This window comes from Artemia sp. Qi Xiang Cuo, chromosome 14 (genome assembly GCF_049724085.1).
Source record: "Artemia sp. Qi Xiang Cuo chromosome 14, ASM4972408v1, whole genome shotgun sequence".
NCBI classification, from domain to species: Eukaryota; Metazoa; Arthropoda; class Branchiopoda; order Anostraca; family Artemiidae; genus Artemia; species Artemia sp. Qi Xiang Cuo.
In genome coordinates, this window is record NC_142807.1 from 44,231,694 (window position 1) to 44,249,808 (window position 18,115).

The 18,115-nt window shown below is 36.1% G+C and overlaps 1 protein-coding gene across 1 annotated transcript in view; it reads right to left on the reverse strand.

Moving 5' to 3' along the window:
* Rad23 (UV excision repair protein Rad23) overlaps positions 1 to 10,872 on the reverse strand; it is a 35,726-nt gene extending 24,854 nt beyond the window's left edge. The window contains exons 1-3 of the mRNA XM_089100647.1: positions 10,743 to 10,872; positions 3,547 to 3,628; positions 2,391 to 2,601 (exon numbers count right to left, since the gene is read on the reverse strand). Of these exons, the coding sequence (XP_088956773.1) occupies positions 2,391 to 2,601; positions 3,547 to 3,628; positions 10,743 to 10,808 (359 nt within the window). The 5' untranslated portion in view covers positions 10,809 to 10,872. The remainder of the gene's footprint in view (positions 1 to 2,390; positions 2,602 to 3,546; positions 3,629 to 10,742) is intronic.
* Between the last annotated feature and the right edge of the window lie 7,243 nt (positions 10,873 to 18,115).

Consider the following 18,115-nt stretch of genomic DNA (forward strand, 5'->3'; position numbering starts at 1 on the left):
CCCCCTCTCACGTCCACCGTTTCCCCAAGTACATGCAATTAAAATTTTTTGCTAGCCATTTTTTTCAACGTAGTTGCAAGTTCTAGAAATTAGGTCTTTCAGGATGGCACCCCCCCCCCACAGCCCACAGGATAAGGGTTGTAAGTTATACCCTGGGGCATATAAGGTTTTTATAGAAAGCTTTGTCATAGAAACTTCAAAAAGGGCTCATTTGATTGGAAATTTAAAGGACTAGCGCCCTTTTTTAAAGTTGAAAGTCATTGCAGGGAAACTAACCCCCTCTCACTCCCACCATTTCCCTAAACACATCCAATCAAAATTTTTAGATAACCATTTTGTTCAACGTAGTTGAAAGTTCTGGAAATTATGTCTTTGAGGATAACAAACCCCCTACACCCTTCTGGGGAAAGGTTGCAAGTTATGCCCTGAGGGCATCTAAGGTTTTTATAGATAGGGTTGTCGTAGAAACTTCAAAAAGGGCTCATTCGATTGGAAATTGAAAGAGCTAGTGCCCTCTTCAATAGTAGAAGGTAATTGGAGGGCAACTATCCCCCCAGGTAGTTGAAAGTCCTAGAAATTAGGTCTTTGAGGATGACAACTCCCCACAGCACTCAGGACAAGGGTTGTAAGTTATGCCCTTGGGGCAAATAAGGTTTTTTATAGAAAGCGTTGTTGTAAAAACTTCACAAAAGAGCTCATTCGATTGGAAATTGAGAGTGCTAGCGCTCTTTTTAATAGTCGAAAGTGACTGAAGGGCAACTAGCCCACCTCTCACACCCACTATTTCCCCGAACACATTCAATCAAAATTTTGAGATAGCCATTTTGTTTAACGTAGTTGATAGGTCCGGACATTATGTCTTTAAGGATGACAAATCCCCCACAAACCCCAGGGCAAAGGTTGTAAGTTATGCCCTGGGGGCATATAAGGTTTTTATAGAATGCGATGTCGCAAAAATTTCAACAAGGGCTCATTCAATTGGGAATTGAGAGGGCTAGTTCCCTTATTCATAGTCAAAAGCGATCGGAGGGCAATGCCCCCCCCCACCAGGCCCATCATTTCCCCATTTAGAGATAGCCATTTTGTTGAACGTAGTTGAAGAGTCCAGAAATTATGTTTTTGGGTATGACAACCCCCCACAGCCCTCAGGGCTAAGGTTGTAAGTTATGCCCTGGGGGCATATAATGTTTTTATAGAAAGCGTTGTCGTAAAAACTTCAAAAGGGGAACATTCGATTGGAAATTGAGAGAGCTATTGCCCTTTTCAATAGTCGAAAGTAATCGGAGGGAGAATCACCCCCCACGCACATCATTTCTCCAAACATTTCCGATCAGCATTTTGAAATGGCCTTCTTGTTAAACGTAGTTGAAAGGTCTGCAAATTATCTCTCTGAGGACGACAACCTTCCCCCCACAGCCCTCAGGACAAGGGTCGTAAGTTATGCCCTTGGGGCATATAAGGTTTTTATAGAAAGTTTTGTTGTAAAAGTTTCAAAAGGGGCTCATTCGATTGGAAATGAAATGGACTAGGGTCTTTTTTATTTAGGAAAAAGTGATTAAAAGCCCTATGACCCCGCCCCACGCCCATAGTAACCTCAGATGCTTCCAGTCCGAATTATGAGATAATAATTTTAATTAAAGTTTCAGAAAGGTCTGGAAATTATGTCTTTGAGGATAACAAATCCACTCAGCCCACAGGGCAAGGGTTGTAAGTTCAGCCCTGGGGCCATATAAGGTTTTTATAGAAAGCGTGGTCATATAAACTTCGGAGGGGGCTCATTGGATTGGTAATCAGACGCTCCAGTACTCTTTTTAAGAGTCAAAGTGATCAGAGGGCATATCTTAATTTCTGTTTGTTTTGGGCTTTATTTATTTAGTGATACTGATTTGTGGTAGTTGTATGCTTGGTAGATTATTTGATTCTATTTTGGTTCATTTTTGGTTTAATGGAGTTCTTTACTTTTTTTCTGAAAAACTTATTTTGTGGAAACAGTTTTTTTTTAATGAATCACCATAGAAATCCAATTCTCTTAATGCAAAAACTGTTACCACAACTTCTTTTCAGATTTTCGACAAATTACTCCTTACTTAAACTGTTTGATCCCATCCCAGCCTAACCTACAGAGTAGGCTAATCTCCTCACAGGTTAGATACAGGACTAGTCTGAAGATTTTTTCAATGCATTCGGAGGACATATCCAAGCCAAAGCCATTGTAGACAGACTAAATGGGATTAAACCATTTTATTTAGAGTAGATATTTGGGGCCTCAGCACTAACCCGCATTCCCAAAATCGTCCTCAGACAATCCCTCTTAAAGACGTTTATCATGGCAAATGAAGAAAACTCAGATAACAGCTAGATTAATACTAGACAAGGATTAAAACACTTACGCTTCCTGCCTTGTATCTGTAACTGTTGTTTCAGATTTTTGTTCAGCTTCTGCTGGTTTTGGTGTGGGTTCAGCAGACACAGTTGCTTCTGCTGGAGCCATGACATGTGCTTCTGATGGCACAACCTTGGGCTTTGTTACCATTATAACAATAAATTTATTTTCGTCTATTTCATAATCGCTAAGTTTGTTATCATCATTCAATATCTTACCTAGAAACGTAATTATAACAATTAAACAATCTTTTGTCTAATGAAAAATTAAGTAACAATTACTCACCTTAATTTATTAAATACTTTCCGATTTCCGTATATTGCACAACATATGTTATTCCTACAAGAGCAATAAATCCTGGTTCAATGAATCCTTGAAGAATCCTATCTCCCCAAATCCCTTATCCACATTTTCTCTTTATTATTTTTGTACATTATGCTTTGAATAAGAGGGGCTCTAGTAGAAGTTATGCATACACACGGCTGGTAACTATTTAATTTACAGGACTTGCACAAGACTACAAAACTTAAAACATATATATATATAAATATATATATATATATATATATATATATATATATATATATATATATATATATATATATATATATATATATATATATATATATATATATATATATATATATATATATATATATATACACACACATACACATATATATATATATATATATACACATATATATATATATATATATATATATATATATATATATATATATATACAAGGAAACCAGGTCAATTTTGAAACTATCAAGCTACTATTGCCCCAATACAGCTGAATTTTGATTTTTCTCTGGTATATTTATGCATTAAATTAGAATAGTGCAATATCTACAATATTGACGTTGTTGATAAAGTATTCTAAAATATCTAGTTTTTTCGCAATGTAATAGCACCAGACACATTTTGATCCATTATTTTTTTTTCATCATACTTGTCACTTAAATCAGATATTGATTGAAACATAAACTGAAAAAAAAACATTTCTTTTTATGTGTAATATGTATTAATTTACTAGGATACCTTTGACTAACCTTGAAAGGCGGAAGGGGAAGCATTAAACTCATTTGTGCATTTGTTAACATAATCAAGCCTTTATCCAAAAACAATAGATTGCATAACAATAAATGAGAGCATACCCGCATAGATTAACTTCTGTCCTGCAGCTGGATAATCACTTGGCCCTTTTTCTTTTTCAATTTGTTGCTTAAATTCACGCACCTACAAACACAAAAAAGGCAAATATACATATATATATAATTAAGCACAGACATAGTCTAATACAAGATAGGATAACAGCACAAAAACGTCTCAGCTTTTTGCAAGAGCTTTTGTTTGATTGAGAAAAAATATTCTATATCTTAGCTAAATTCAGTTGTGTTTTCTGAAAAGCAAATTACTTTCAATTCAGGTTTGCAGGAGAATTTCATGGATTTATTTTTGCTTATTAGAGAATAAGGCAATATTTTAAACAATCAAATAAAGGTGCAAGAACTCAACAACCTTAAAGGCAAAAGCTTTCAATAATTTAACCCCCTCCTTCTCTAAAAAAAGAAGCAAAATCCAAGTTCCAAAAAAACCGAAAGTAAAAAAACATGCTCTAGTAGTTAGCACAAGTTTAGATATTTCATGAGCAGTAAAATACCTGGACATTAGCTTTGTCTTTCAGTTAGATTACAAAGTCTTCTGAATTGCCTACACGTGGACCAGGAATCCAATCACTCACATCCCAAAATTTCTTGGACCTATTTTAGATTCAAAAATGAAATGACATGGATATTTCCTACTTAAGAACGAGTACTACTGAAATGCATTACCATTTGTTTTACTACAGGACAGCATAAAATTGCTTTTGAACAAATATCAGAAAAAAGTTGTACACCTGTCAATATTTTCCTTCTGCTTGAGAAAGCTTCTGATCAGCATTTTCAAATTGGATACATGGTTACTACAACAGCTACCTTTTTACATAACCAACACTTTGGGGATGCACAAACTTCATTGCAATCTCCACCTATTGCCATAAGGCAAATCATATTACTTTCTTGAGGAAGTACAAATAATGTTCAACAAGAAAAATTCTAATCATTTCCCTGACAGTTTTGAGGTATATTCTGAGTGATCAAATAAAGAGAAAACATTTGTTGCCTCAAGCATCACCACCTGAAACCTTAATATTACCTCATCTCAGCGTAAATTTTATTCCATACTTTCAGAATATTGTAAATGAAGTAGTGTGGTAGTAGTAGTAGTGGTGGTAGTTGTAGTAGTAGCATGCAAATATTGCCTTTTTGATCATCTCCCTTACCATTTCCTGAAAGTTTCAACTTAATATACTCAGTCATTCCTAATTTACGACCTTTTGACAATCCAAATACACATAACATGCTTTGATTTAGTTCAACACTTCCCTCAACATTCTCTGAAAGGCTCCACCTGAATGCCTTTTGTGTTTTTTGAAAGTAAAGTTCATACATGCATACCTTTCTCAATAACAAATAGTATATGTAAACAATGAACAAATTGCTTGACTTAACAGTCCTTGTCCTGTGGGGAGGTTGATATCCCCAAAGACATAATTACTGGACCTTTTAAAAATACTGAACAAAATAGCACTCTTAAAATTTTGATCAGATGTGTTTTGGGGAATCATAGGCTTGTAGAGGAGGCTGGTTGCCCTCTATTCATTTTTTACTCTTAAAAAGGGCACTAGAAATTCCGACTTCCAATGAATTGAGCCCCATCCAATCCAAAGTTTATACAACCACCTGTTACATAAAAATTTTTGCATACCCTGGGGCATAGCTTACAACCCTTGCCCCTGGTTGTTGCCCTCCGTCAGTTTCAACTCTTAAAAGGGAACTATAACTTTATATTCCATTCAAATGAGCCTCCTCTAACGCAGCGCTATTGTGCTACCCATGATTAAACATTCTTAGGGTATTGTTTTGCCATTTTCACAGAAAATTTCAGACTTGTGCCTGTCCAATGAATACTAGAAAACCACCAGAATAGTTAAGCTTGTGGTAAGGGTGGGTACTTGGGTCACCTTTCCCCAACAGTTCAAGAAGTGATGTCAAGCTGGTAACAATATGGCACTTCTTGTCTGCTCCTACTCTCTTCTGCCACAATTTATTGCAAAAAAAAATATTGTCTTGTAACATTGGTTTGAAAACTCAGGCACAGCTACACAAAGTCGATGCTTTTCAGACTAGATACCAGTGTCATTTTTAAAACTTTAAATGGCATGATACCATTTTGTGGGAAGATATAGAAGTCTTCCTAACCATGGATACCCTTATATTTTCTCAAGCCTACAATTAAGGTAATCTTGAATTTTTCCTTTTTAATAGAACTCTTCTCAATCATTCTCTCTGCCAAACAGACTCAGGACCATATTAAGAATAACGTCAAAGTGATCTCTATGTATTTTTTTTTCTCTTCCTGCTACTTTACACAAGGAGTGATAAAACAATTTTAGGAGAGGGCTCATTCAATTGGAAATTGAAAGCTGTAATGCTTTTTTAAAGAGTAAATGCATTAAAATGAGCTGCAATCTTTCACAGAAAACTACACTTTTTGGTATTTATGCAGTTTGAAGAGGGTAAAAAGCCTAGGAAATGGATATTCTAAGATAAATAATAAAATTTTTACAGCCTAAAACTTTAACCAGAAGGTTTAGCCCCTGCCCCCATCTTACAAAGTAGCTCTTCAGCATACAGATTAAACTCTAAAGCATGAAATGGACTCTGCAGCAGTTAGCCAACCAATCAAAGTGACAATCAAAAGAAACTTTAGCAAAAAAAAAATAATAAAAAAATGTGGCCTCTATGCACAACTTTTTTTCTCAGCAGGTTTACATAAAAGGGTGGTCATAGAAAACTTAGGAGAGGCCTCCTTTGATAGAAAATTGAAAGTACTAGTCTCTTTTCAAGAGATGTAAATGATTGGAGGAAAGTAAGACACATTTTCTAAGAAAAGAATATTTTTTTCTGTCTTTCTTTTGTGCCTCTTCATATAAAATGATGCAGCACAAGGTGTTTCGAAAACTTTAAAAGTAACACAGAAGAAGAGCAAAGGAAAACACACAAGATTGTTTGCAGAAACACACTCAAGAATTATTCCATGAAATTTCAGATTATCAAAACCAAAATATTTCAGCAAGTCAATAAATATTAAAATTTTTAATACCCATCATAACAGAATAAGAAATTCAGAACAAAAACAGGAACTAAATATGAAAAGATATAGGAAAGAATGAGCAAAGGAATACAGGAGCAAAAACAGGAACAGGGTTGAAAACTGGAGCAAAAACAGAAACAAATTTTTTACAGAAACTGCATTTTTGGCAGCTTGGCTACTATTGATGGTGAGTACTATTGCGACAGAACCTTTTTTACAAGGTTCCAGCTAAAAAAGAAAACTCAAAGGCTATTTTGTGAGCTCTGAGATTCTTTAACAAAGTATCCAACACTTATTCATTAAACAAACTCTTAATTAGATACAACATTTTCATACTAATCTACTTTAGAGTAGTCCTCTTGGGCTGCCAAGGACTTCTCCCAACAGTTCCACTGGAGTCAGAAGCAGCACTGAAATACCTCTTTTAAGATGATGTTAATCTGGTCTGCCAAACTGTGCATGATATCTCTGGACTGAAATCTTGTTCTTTTTATTGCCATTTTCAGCTTGGGGAAAAGCCAGAAGTTATAAAGAACCATGTTGGGAGAGCAGGGAGCCTGATTAAGTGCAGGTATGTTGGTGTTTAGCCAAGAAAAATGGACAAGGGTGTTTTTGTGATGGAGCTGTCAATTGCCTGCTGCCCACAGGTCTGGCCATTTGCATCTTAGAGCCTCACAAAGGCAACAAGAACCCTCTTGGTAAATCCTTTGGTGATGGCTGTGCTGCATGGAGCATACTGGTGATGAACCATAGCACTGGAATCAAAGAAGACAGTCAGAATGACTTTGTCATTGCTCCAGACCTGACTTGCTTTTTTGGTCTTGAAGATGTTGGATGCTTCCATTGTGATGACAGCAACTTGGCTTCAGGGTCATACCCATAAACCAAGGTGTCCTCATCAGTGATCACTGTGTTGAAGAAATTGGGATCATTGTTTGAGTCCCTAGCATGTCCTATGCAATCTCAAAATGGTGTTGCTTCAGTGTGATGGTTAGCAACTATGGCACAAACTTTGCTCAGATTTCTCTTGAGGCCAAAATCCTTGTCAAAATGAGGTGAACAGATCCAATACCAGGGGCACCTTATTTGTAAGTTCTCTGATTGTGCTTTGACAATCCTACATCACCAGGGTCCTCACTTGCTCAATAATTATCTCATTTCTGAATGTTGAGGGCCTACCCAAATGTGATTCATTCTCCAAAGATGTGTGACTGCCTTTGAAGCAGTTGTACTACTCCATTATCTGTGTGGTGTCCATTGTTCTATCTCTGAAGTCCTGTGGGATGCTGTGGATCATTTCCATTTACAAAAAGAGCTGGTGGGCTCAAAAGCTTCTGTTTAGAATTTCAAAACAACACAGGAAGGAAAGAGTAAAGGAGCATAGCAACAAATAAAGGGACAGATGCAGGGACCAAATGCTGGAGCAAACATTGGAACAAACACTTCATGACATCAAGCCCAATAAATCACTCTTTGCTGTGTTCAGTTACAACCCCTCTCCCTCTCCTCTTAATTGGTGGATTTTGTCAAAGTCATGGAGAGGACTGACTGCTAAAAACATGTTTCTAAGATCTAATTTGGGTAACAGTGGAAAAGACTATCCTTATAAATTAAAAGCAAATCTTTCAAACAGAATAACCCCTACCACTGAAATTGTATCCATGCCCTTTGCTCTTCTAATCCCTGGATATATGAGGCAAAGCTCATTTGAATTACCCTTACTCTATGCCTATATACCTTAGTTCTGCCCTAGGATGGATCATAGACTATCTACCAACTGGTGAAATTACATAATTTTTACATAATTCTAAAAAAGGGTTATGCCAGCTTTGCTCCTCACTGAGACTATCTGTCTTGGCTTTACTCCAATTAGCCATAACTCTTGAGTCTTTCATCCACTTTCCCCAAGTTGATTTTAATTCAAAAATCAATGGACTTGGCCTTGACCTTTGGCAAAGTTTATGATTTGTTGGAATAATTTACAAAAGAAAACGTCTAAGTTTCCTTAAAACTTATGGCTGGCACAATTTTATTGAAATCTGCTGTGTAGGTTAATAACTACTAAACTGAAATAAAATCACAAGATGAACTACATCAGTACATTTAACAATTCAAAAAGGGTTAACCAAATCTAATCTCTTCTGAGTTACAGACATGGTAGGCTAAGACTGCATAACCTTTGCTCATAAGGTAAATGTATCAAGTAGGGGATAAATTTAGATGCTTGTCTTTAAGCTTTCTCAAAGAGTTGTGACTCAAATTTTCCTGTTGGATACAGCAAAGACAAGCAGTATTCAAAAAAGGTTGTATTAATGCCTCATACAATGAACTGAAGCTTTGCAGGTTAAATCATTTGAAGTCTTTTGGTGCAAAAAATTGGAGACTGGTCTAGCAACACAGCTGATGCTTGTTTATTGAACTTCAATTGATTAGGGATAATGATACTAAAATCACTGATATAATCATCACTTTTAAAGGACAAATAAAGAGAACATAACACTCAATGTTTTTTTATGCTCTTTCTGAGTATAATAATGGCTTTTGTGGCAAATTCAATTTTAAGCCCCTTTGGACCCTTAAAAATGATAATTTTTATTTATAGTTTTTGAGTTAAAAAGGGTTAAAATATTAGTTTCAAACTTAGGACTGTTTGATTATAAATCCAGTTTGTTAAAATTATATAATTCAAAGGTTTTAAGCCCTTTTGGACCCTTGAAAATGATAATTTTTATTTATAGTTTTTGAGTTAAAAAGAATTAAAATATTAGTTTCAAACTTAGGACTGTTTGATTATAAATCCAGTTTGTTAAAATTATGCAATTCAAAGGCAACAACTCACAACAATTCAAACAAAAAAAAAGTCAAAACAGTTCTGCCAGTTTTCTATCCACCATGTTTCTTCAGTTGACCTGTAAACTGCATTAATGGTGACAAAATTGGGAACAAAAAAAACACACTGGGAATATATAATATGGGCTACATATTAGGTTAAATTCAATTTGCAGCAAAAATAATTATTATATTCAGAAAGAGCAAAAAAAGGTATCAAGTTGTATGTTCACTTATTTCTAAGTTATTTATTTGAACTGCTGAATATTTAATGGTTTCCTACCAGTTTCACTTTTTTAGCACAATAATTGTGATAAATTTGAGCAGTTCATATTATTGAACTACAAATAATGTGAAAATATGACTAGAATCCATTTTTTATGTTCTTTTTTAATATAATAATCACTTTTCTTACAAATTCAGTTTTAAGCCCTTTTAGGACCCTTGAAACTAATAGTTTCATTCTATATTTTTTGATCATAAAAATTAGTTATAGGCTAACATTTGTTTCAAACTTACTATTTTATTATAAATCAATTTAGCAAATGTTGTATAATTCATAAACATTGATTTGTCAAGCCATATTTTCTTCTTATTCTGTTAGGCTGCTTAAAAACTGCTGTTTCACATATATGTAAAAACATATCTAAGTCAACAGAAGAAACATGACAGATGGAAAAGTGGAGAAATTATTTTGAATTTCTTATCCAAGTCAATTCTGACAAATCAATGCTTGCAGATTCTATAACTTTGACAAAATGGATTTGATAACAAAATAATAAGTTTGAACACAATGTTTCAACCCTTTTTATACCAAAAACATAGAAAGAAATTATCATTTTCAAAGGTCCAAAAAAGGCTTAAAACTGAATTGGCAGGGAAAGTGATTATTAGGCTATATTTAGAAAGAACATAAAAAGTGGCATCTAGTGGCAGGCCTATGTTCACTTTAGCCTATTTGTATGTCAATAATATGAACTGCTCAATATTTACCAAAATTGTTAAAGGTCATGCCCTCTTAAGAGAAAGGGAGCAGAAAAGGGTGCTTCAAAATATCACTGAAGGAGACCATTAAGATTCTGGATAAGCTAGCCTACATTCACAAGAGTTGAATTCACCTTGCTCAACTATTTTCTAAGATAGCAAAAAGCTCCTAAACTAAAATCTTACCCAAGAGACCAACTTGATGTGATGCTTCTTCAACATAATTATGCTCCCACTGATATTTCATCTTAACTTATTTTTGCAAAGTAACCTAGGCCTAGCCAGTCTATTTACATACTATCTCGATATGCATGGTGACTTGTGGGCTGGTCATACTTACGGTGACTGATGTGTCTACTTCTAATTGAAATGTTTGATTTTGGAGAGTCTTGACTGTTATTTTCATTTTTAAAATATGGTTAAATTACATGAAGTTTTACTATAAATAAGTTAAGATAGATGGCAATTTAAATTCTAAAATGTATGTAAAATAAACCTAAAGATGAGTTACAAATTAATTCATTGAAATAATATATTTCAATAATTTAATTTTGAAATGGTGTCAAAAATGTATTATTTCTTTTTTTTTTGCTCACTAAACAATTTTTCTAATTATTTTCTTATTTCTATGTAATATTGTCTGCCTAGTGCCTTTTTCCGCTGTCCAAACAAAACTCTTACCTTTGGTTCACACTTTACACAGATACGACCTTTTTTTTTAATGCAAATCGGCTTAGGGATAATGGGTCCTGGAAAATTGCAAAAATGATCAGAAAATATTCACGCCAAAAAAGGCTCATGGGAAAAATTGAAGTCAGAAAGACATTTAGACAGCCTAGCCAAAACAAGTGCGTTTTTTAACACCTCGCTAGCAACATTTCAACGCAGCCGTTGAACCGTTATGACAAATTAGCCTGTAGTCGAAATGAAATTTGACAGATGTCGCAAAACATCTGTTTTAACAAATGTTTTAGCGTGGAAACTCAAGAGTATGAGCCAAGATGTAGCTACCAATATTCCCAACAACTAAGTTTCTGCCAAGCTAAAACTGTTGGCTATTCTCAGAAGCGGGGACAGATTTTATTTTGGTTTGGTAAAGTGGCGTTCATAAGCGTGTCTAGCTAGAATTCTATGTCTAGACACGTGTCTAGCCAGAATTAAATGTCTAGGCAACGACCGTTCACAAATAAAATTCGACGTTTAGCTAGACATGCTAGACAAGGCACTTGGCTAGACATTGAGCTCTACACTCTAGAACTCAATGTATAGGATTTTCGATTACAGCCAATCAGAATGTGTCAAGTTCCACTATTTTCATCATTTATGTTTACATTTTTAAACTGAAATTAAATTTTTGCTTTTTCATTAATTGTTTTTTTCATTTTAGGCAAATATGCAACAGCAGACTGGGCCGGTACCCTAGTGGACGGAGGCTGGATAACAATAAATATACATTTTAAAATTACTGCTTTGCGTAGCGAAATAAAAATTATAAAAAGGGCAGTGCTGAGCTGGCGACGGAAAAAACGGCCCTCCCCCCTCCACAGACTGTCTCCTCCCCTGGAGTCCTCTCCCATCCTCTTTCCTTAAATTTCGCGTGTTATTGTTTATATTTTATCCTTTTATAAGCCATTTCATGTTTTTCGCACTTGCATTGTCCTGTATGAAAAAAATGCATTCTTGTTAAGGGCTCTTAATGTGTTCTAAACTTGCACCTAATATCAAGCTTGTTCCCCCAGTATTGCATGCTAGGAAGGGGGGCGTATTGTCACGATAGTGTGAAATCTAATATCCCGCATGAAGAAAGGATGTATTTCACCTTTGTATAAACACCTCGTCAGAAATTGTCTCTGAAAATCAATACTCTCCGGGATTCACGTCTAAAGATGCAGATGCATTGAGAAATTACGGCGCATGCTATGGCCTCCAAGATGTCGAAGGGGCTTGTGTTAATCACTGAAAGTATTTCTCTAATACAGAACATTAGGAATGTTTTTTTAGTTCTTTCAGTTAGAGCGTGTTCGATTGAAAGGGAATAACATTTATAGTTGTGGTGGGGTCAAGGACTATAGAAAAAGAAAAAGAAAGAAAAAACATGAAAGGGGTTTCGAGTAGAAAAATGAAACACCGAAACAGAAAATATCTTGAGGCTTTTGGGCGAAAAAAAAGTATGCAGACATTTAGCAACTGTGTTCCCTTTCATAGAACCGGTAACCGCATTGCGTAAGTGTGACGGCATGAGGGATTAGTAGCTCCACTTATCTGACCCTTTAAAGGCGAGGGTGTGTCGCGTGATATAACGTGCGCTTCAAACTGGGGTGTGTCACATGACATCAGATGGCTTGTCATAGAAAAACAAGGGGGTGTGTCATAGGGTACCGTTAGAAATCCAATACTATGGCTGTCAGGATTTCACAGAAAAACGAAGGGGGTGTGTCATAGGATACCGTTAGAAATCCAATCCTAAGGCTGTCGTGATGCCACAGAAAAAAAACAAAAGAGGTGATCGGAAAAGGGGGTGGCATTGGCTAGTAATTGCATTTATTTCAAATATATCCTGAAAACATAACCAACAAACAACAACCAACTTAACCATCATAACATAACCATCAAACCACATAACCATCATAACCAATAAACAACATAACCAACATAACCATCAAATCACATAACCAACAAAACATAACCAACAAACATCAAACAACATAACCATCAGATCACATAACCAACAAACCACATCAAACAACATAACCAACAAACATAACCAACAACCAAAACCATCAGCAATATCCGAAACCAACAAACACAACCACCAAACAACATAAACATCAAACTCGCCAATAGAGGAAATCGCCGTTAAACCTACTCTTGAGTCGTTAAATCGCCGTTAAACCTCTCTTGAGCTGTCAAACCAATGGAAGATAGGAGTAGTCCGTATTGGTCCCGTAGAATGTAGTATGGTCCCACTACTCACACAGGCTTCATCGCAGAGTGAAGTTTGAAGGTTAAATTCAAAACTGTTTATCATTCAAGCTTAATTTTTGGTAGATTTTCAGTTGAAAAGTTTTTAGTTTTAGTTCATTTTTTTTTCGCAATAATCTTTTACTTTTAAGATGAGTAGGTGATTTATGGAACTTAATAAGAGGGTCTGGAGGGGGAGTTTGTGTGAGGGGCTTTATAAACCTCCAGTTCAGGGCTTTGGACCATAGTTATTGCAATGGTACCATTTTATGCTTCCAAACTTTTCCGCTTAAGAACTGGGACCAAAAGTGCCGTTTTTAGTGCTATATGGCACTTTTGGATGACAACATTAATAAAAGCACTTAGATATGAGAAATAGATTTAAAATGAGCCTTGCCGGGATATGCTTTAAAAAACGAGTGCATCACATTTGCAAAAATAGTGGATTATCTGAAAAGTAATCATAAGAAGGGACAACCATGATTGAAAAAAAACAAGCTGGAATCGAACGCCTAATAATCTCATTTGAAGTCCAGCGTTGTATTAGTAGAACCACGCCTCTAGTAATGTAATTTAATATATTGGTCTTTGTAGGACTTTAATTGCGTAGTTTATTAAGGGGACCTTGAGGAGGAATTTGCTGGTTCTTAAAATGCGGTCTTACACCTCCAGTTAAGTGTTTATGGACCATAACTATTTCAAAGATACCATTTTATGCTTCAAAGATTTTCCATTTAAGAAGTGGCACCAGAAGTGTTGTTTTCAGTGCTATATCTAACTTACGACTGTTAGAATTGAAAAAAAAAACACGTAGATATGAGCAAGAGGGGTACTTGTTCATTATATAAAACACACTCAAGAAGTGAAGTTTGGTGAATGCTAATGAAATAAAACAAAATTATGATGAAAATATAATACTTTAGAAACAAATTTGGGCTATATAATTGTACGTTTGAGGGGGGGGGGGGTAAAGCAGAGCATAAATTAAATACGTAACCTAAACAAACTTATTTTAACCAAACCAATCCTGTTTAGCGTAATGAAAAAAAAATATGATGAAAATAGAATACTTTATTAGCAAAATTGAAAAAACTACAACTTGGAAATATGCTCCCAGACCGCAGAAATGTCTTCAAGAATCGCATCAAAATGAACTTTGCCTTCTGCCTTTACTGCCGCCCGCCACATGTGCCCTACTAAGTATGAATGTAAACGATGGTGGGATGTACCTCGGTGTCGTTTGTTCCTCTACTTTGCAGGACCACACATTCTCTCTACTTTTTGGGTAGAGGAACCGGTTTCTGGGTAGACAAAATTATTTTTGTGGTTCACTTTCAAATGAGTGAAACCTCCTTGTTCCAGTTCAGTTATGTTGTAGTCCTTCCAACAATCTTAAATGATCCTTGAACATCCATGGTGAGACACTATGTTCTATCAAAAGTCATAGAAAACTAACTGGTGTCCTCAGGAATCACGTTGGTATTGAACTAAATTGAACTAGGTCAAGAATTGCGTTAATAATGAACTTTCCTTTGTCTTTGAGACTGTCAGCCGACGCCGAAGCTCCCAATTTAACTATTCACAAATGACCTTCACAATTTTGCTAATAAAGTATTCTCTTTTCATCATATTCTATTTTCACAAAACTTCACTTCTCGAGTCTGTTTTATATAACATACAAGTACTGCAAAAGTTTCCAAATGAGCCATTAAACATCACTCTGACAAGTTCTGGCGGCCCACTAGAACAAACTTTTCCACTGGAGACATGGCACCAAAAGTGTTTTTTAAGTGCCGTTTGAAACTTGCAGTGGTGGAATTTATAGAAAGAAAGTAGGTATGAGCAATTTTTTTAATATGAGCTATCAAAAACTATCTAAGATGTTCTGGTAGCCCCAGCTCTCGAGGAACGGCATAAAAAGTGTCTTTTTTCGTGCCATATGGCACTTGCAGACGGCAGAATCTATATAAACCACGTACATATAAGAAATAGCTTTTGAATGGGCTCTTAAGCATCTCTCTATGATGTTCCTAACCTTTCGGGGATAGATCCTAACCCTTCTTAACCCTTCAGAGATAGACTGGATCTTGTGGCAAGTCATATTCCTAGCAAAGGTGGCGAATGTGGGGCCACGTGGCTGGGCACAAGCGTACTGTCCCCGTCTCTGTTCTTCAACAGGGATTACCCTAAGTACACATCAAACCGGTGGAACGGTGAACCGCCCTGCGAACTGCCTACATCCAGTTCAAAATGTTCTGACGCACTAGGGTGACCGAAAACCTGGGGAACCATCGGTTAACCAAATTCCTATTAAATATCATACAAAAACTGGACCAAAAGAGATCAAATCATGCTACGGCGTTCCCGATAGGTGACGCGCCATGGAAAGTGGTGACCTTGATGAAAAATCAGCAAGCCAATGATGCTTCAGTGAAATTACCTAGGGAAAGCCTGAAGATAGCAAACTGGAACGTGCGTTCCGTGAAGTATGCAAGGCAAGGGCTTTAGGCAATGCTGAGGCTTTAGCCTTTTTTGAATGCAAGGGCTTTAGGTGCAAGAGATTTTGTTTTACGTATGTTAGCTAGCTTTTTGTCTGGCCGTGAGCAATGTGTAGTCCTTCCTAACGGGGATTCATCGGGTTTTTCCTCGATTTTCTCTGGAGCACCTCAAGGGACTAAGTTAGGTCCTTTAGCATTTTTAATAGTTTTAAATAATGTTTTACCGGGTTTTGACAACTCTTTTAAATTTGCGGATGATTTTATATTGCTGAACCTTTGTCAAACATCTAATACTTTGAATGTTACACTCGATTCAGCTTCGATTTCGTCTGGGCACAAGGAAATGTTCATATCGCCAAGAAAAGGATCAATGTTATCACACAATATTTGGTGTGTCTCCAGTGGCTTTGAGATTAAATTAGACACAACACTAAAACATGATAGAAAATCTGCATCATTGGAGGCATATTCGACTTGGCTTGCAACAGACGTTGGTTTGAGCTTACTATATATCTTTGGCCTAGCCGTATCCTCACTCTCACTAGTGCTACTGCTGTCGTTGCCATAGTCAGCATAGTCGGTATTCTGTCTGATCTTCATAGCTGAGTACTTATTATCCATTGGGGTACGCTGGGGAGACTGAGCAACTAAATCAGCAGCTGATACTTCGTCAGTCCTGGAAAGTTGAAACCATTAGATTGGTCTTAAGAAGTCGATTTTTACAGTGGTTTTACTTAATAGCCTATACCAGTTATTCTTACTAGTTACTCCACCAGACCAGCAGCTCTTATTACGTTAAATGGTTTCAGGAGTGTTTCCCGTTATGAGAAACTTAAATGTTTGCTGTCTGTTTATACATAATCTGCAACAAATTTAACCTTTTTAGAAGTAAGCTTATCTTTTGCTAGAGTAACTAAATCAGTGGCTAGCACTTCGTTGTTTCTGGAAAGTAACACCCACACTAGGTTGCTGTTCAGAAATGTTGCTTTTATACCAGTAATTTTACTTTTTATACCAAGTTGTTTTTACCAGTTATATCACTAAAGCAGCAGGTATCTTAGGTAGTTTAGTGTAGGCTAAGTGTAGTTAATGTAGGCTTAGACATAGTAAGACACACACAAGTACCTCCTATGATATACTCCAGCTTCCAGTGTAGCCTACCTGACCAAATGAAACTCAGTGAACACTAAACTTCCTTGGTAAAATTTAGTCCTCTGTTCCTAGCAAGAAAGTGTGCGTTCAGTGTTTCCAAACCTATCAGAGACAGAAAAAATTGAAAAAGTGTTCATTGATGGAAATTTTTGAACCTCAAAGGGAAGTTTAGACAGCCTTTTACCTTCCTAAGATTTGTTCTTTCCTCTCTTTTTCTTTCTCTTTGCTACAAGTTCTAGTATCCGAATCGTATATTAATCATCAGGTTAATCAGTAGGTTAATCATTCTTAAGTGTGTGTAATTATAATACTAAATTTGAGGGTAAATTTAAATCGAGGTACTGAGAAAATTCTCACACAATTTGTAAATATACTTATTTTAGCAATTTAAAACAATTTATAGGGTCAAAAATTTTCCCACACTTAGAGTTGGAAAGAATAGAATCATCATGAGTTCAAATAAAAACAAAATCAAAGATTTTGAAATTGCACTACAACAAGCACAGCCTAGAATAAACGCTCTAGAAGGGCAATATAGAGATGCCACAGTCACAAGTAGGCTTCCAAACTTATTTGTGGAGCAACCACCTCCCATCTCGTTACTGACATATCCAAATGAAATCCATTCGTGGATTACTACCCTTAAACAAATACAAAAGAGTTTAGGAAAAAAGACATTGCTAGGATTAATCAAGCTATTTGTTATACACGGGGAGAAATACAAAGATTCGCAACGAGCTTAGAGATTCCTAAAAAGAAAGATATGTCAAGACCAACTAGGGGTAATTATTCCAGGTATAAATTTAGTGAAAGAAAAAATGCTCGCATAAAATGCTGGACTTGCGGGGGTCCATAGACAATCGGAATGTAAAAATCTCCAACTTGTATCCGCTGTGGTGAAACAGGCCACAAAGTAAAATATTTTTTAGCCCCAGCCCTTATAAACCAACCCCAAGAAAATTTTTAGGACAATTTTGCCGAAAGTACTGCGGCCTCCGAGGAATGGTTAGGGAACCACCGGAAGGCACAGGCCCAGATTCCGTAGTTTGTGTAGATATAGGTTAACCGTTAGGAGTAGACCTAGTGTGACTAGGAGTCACGG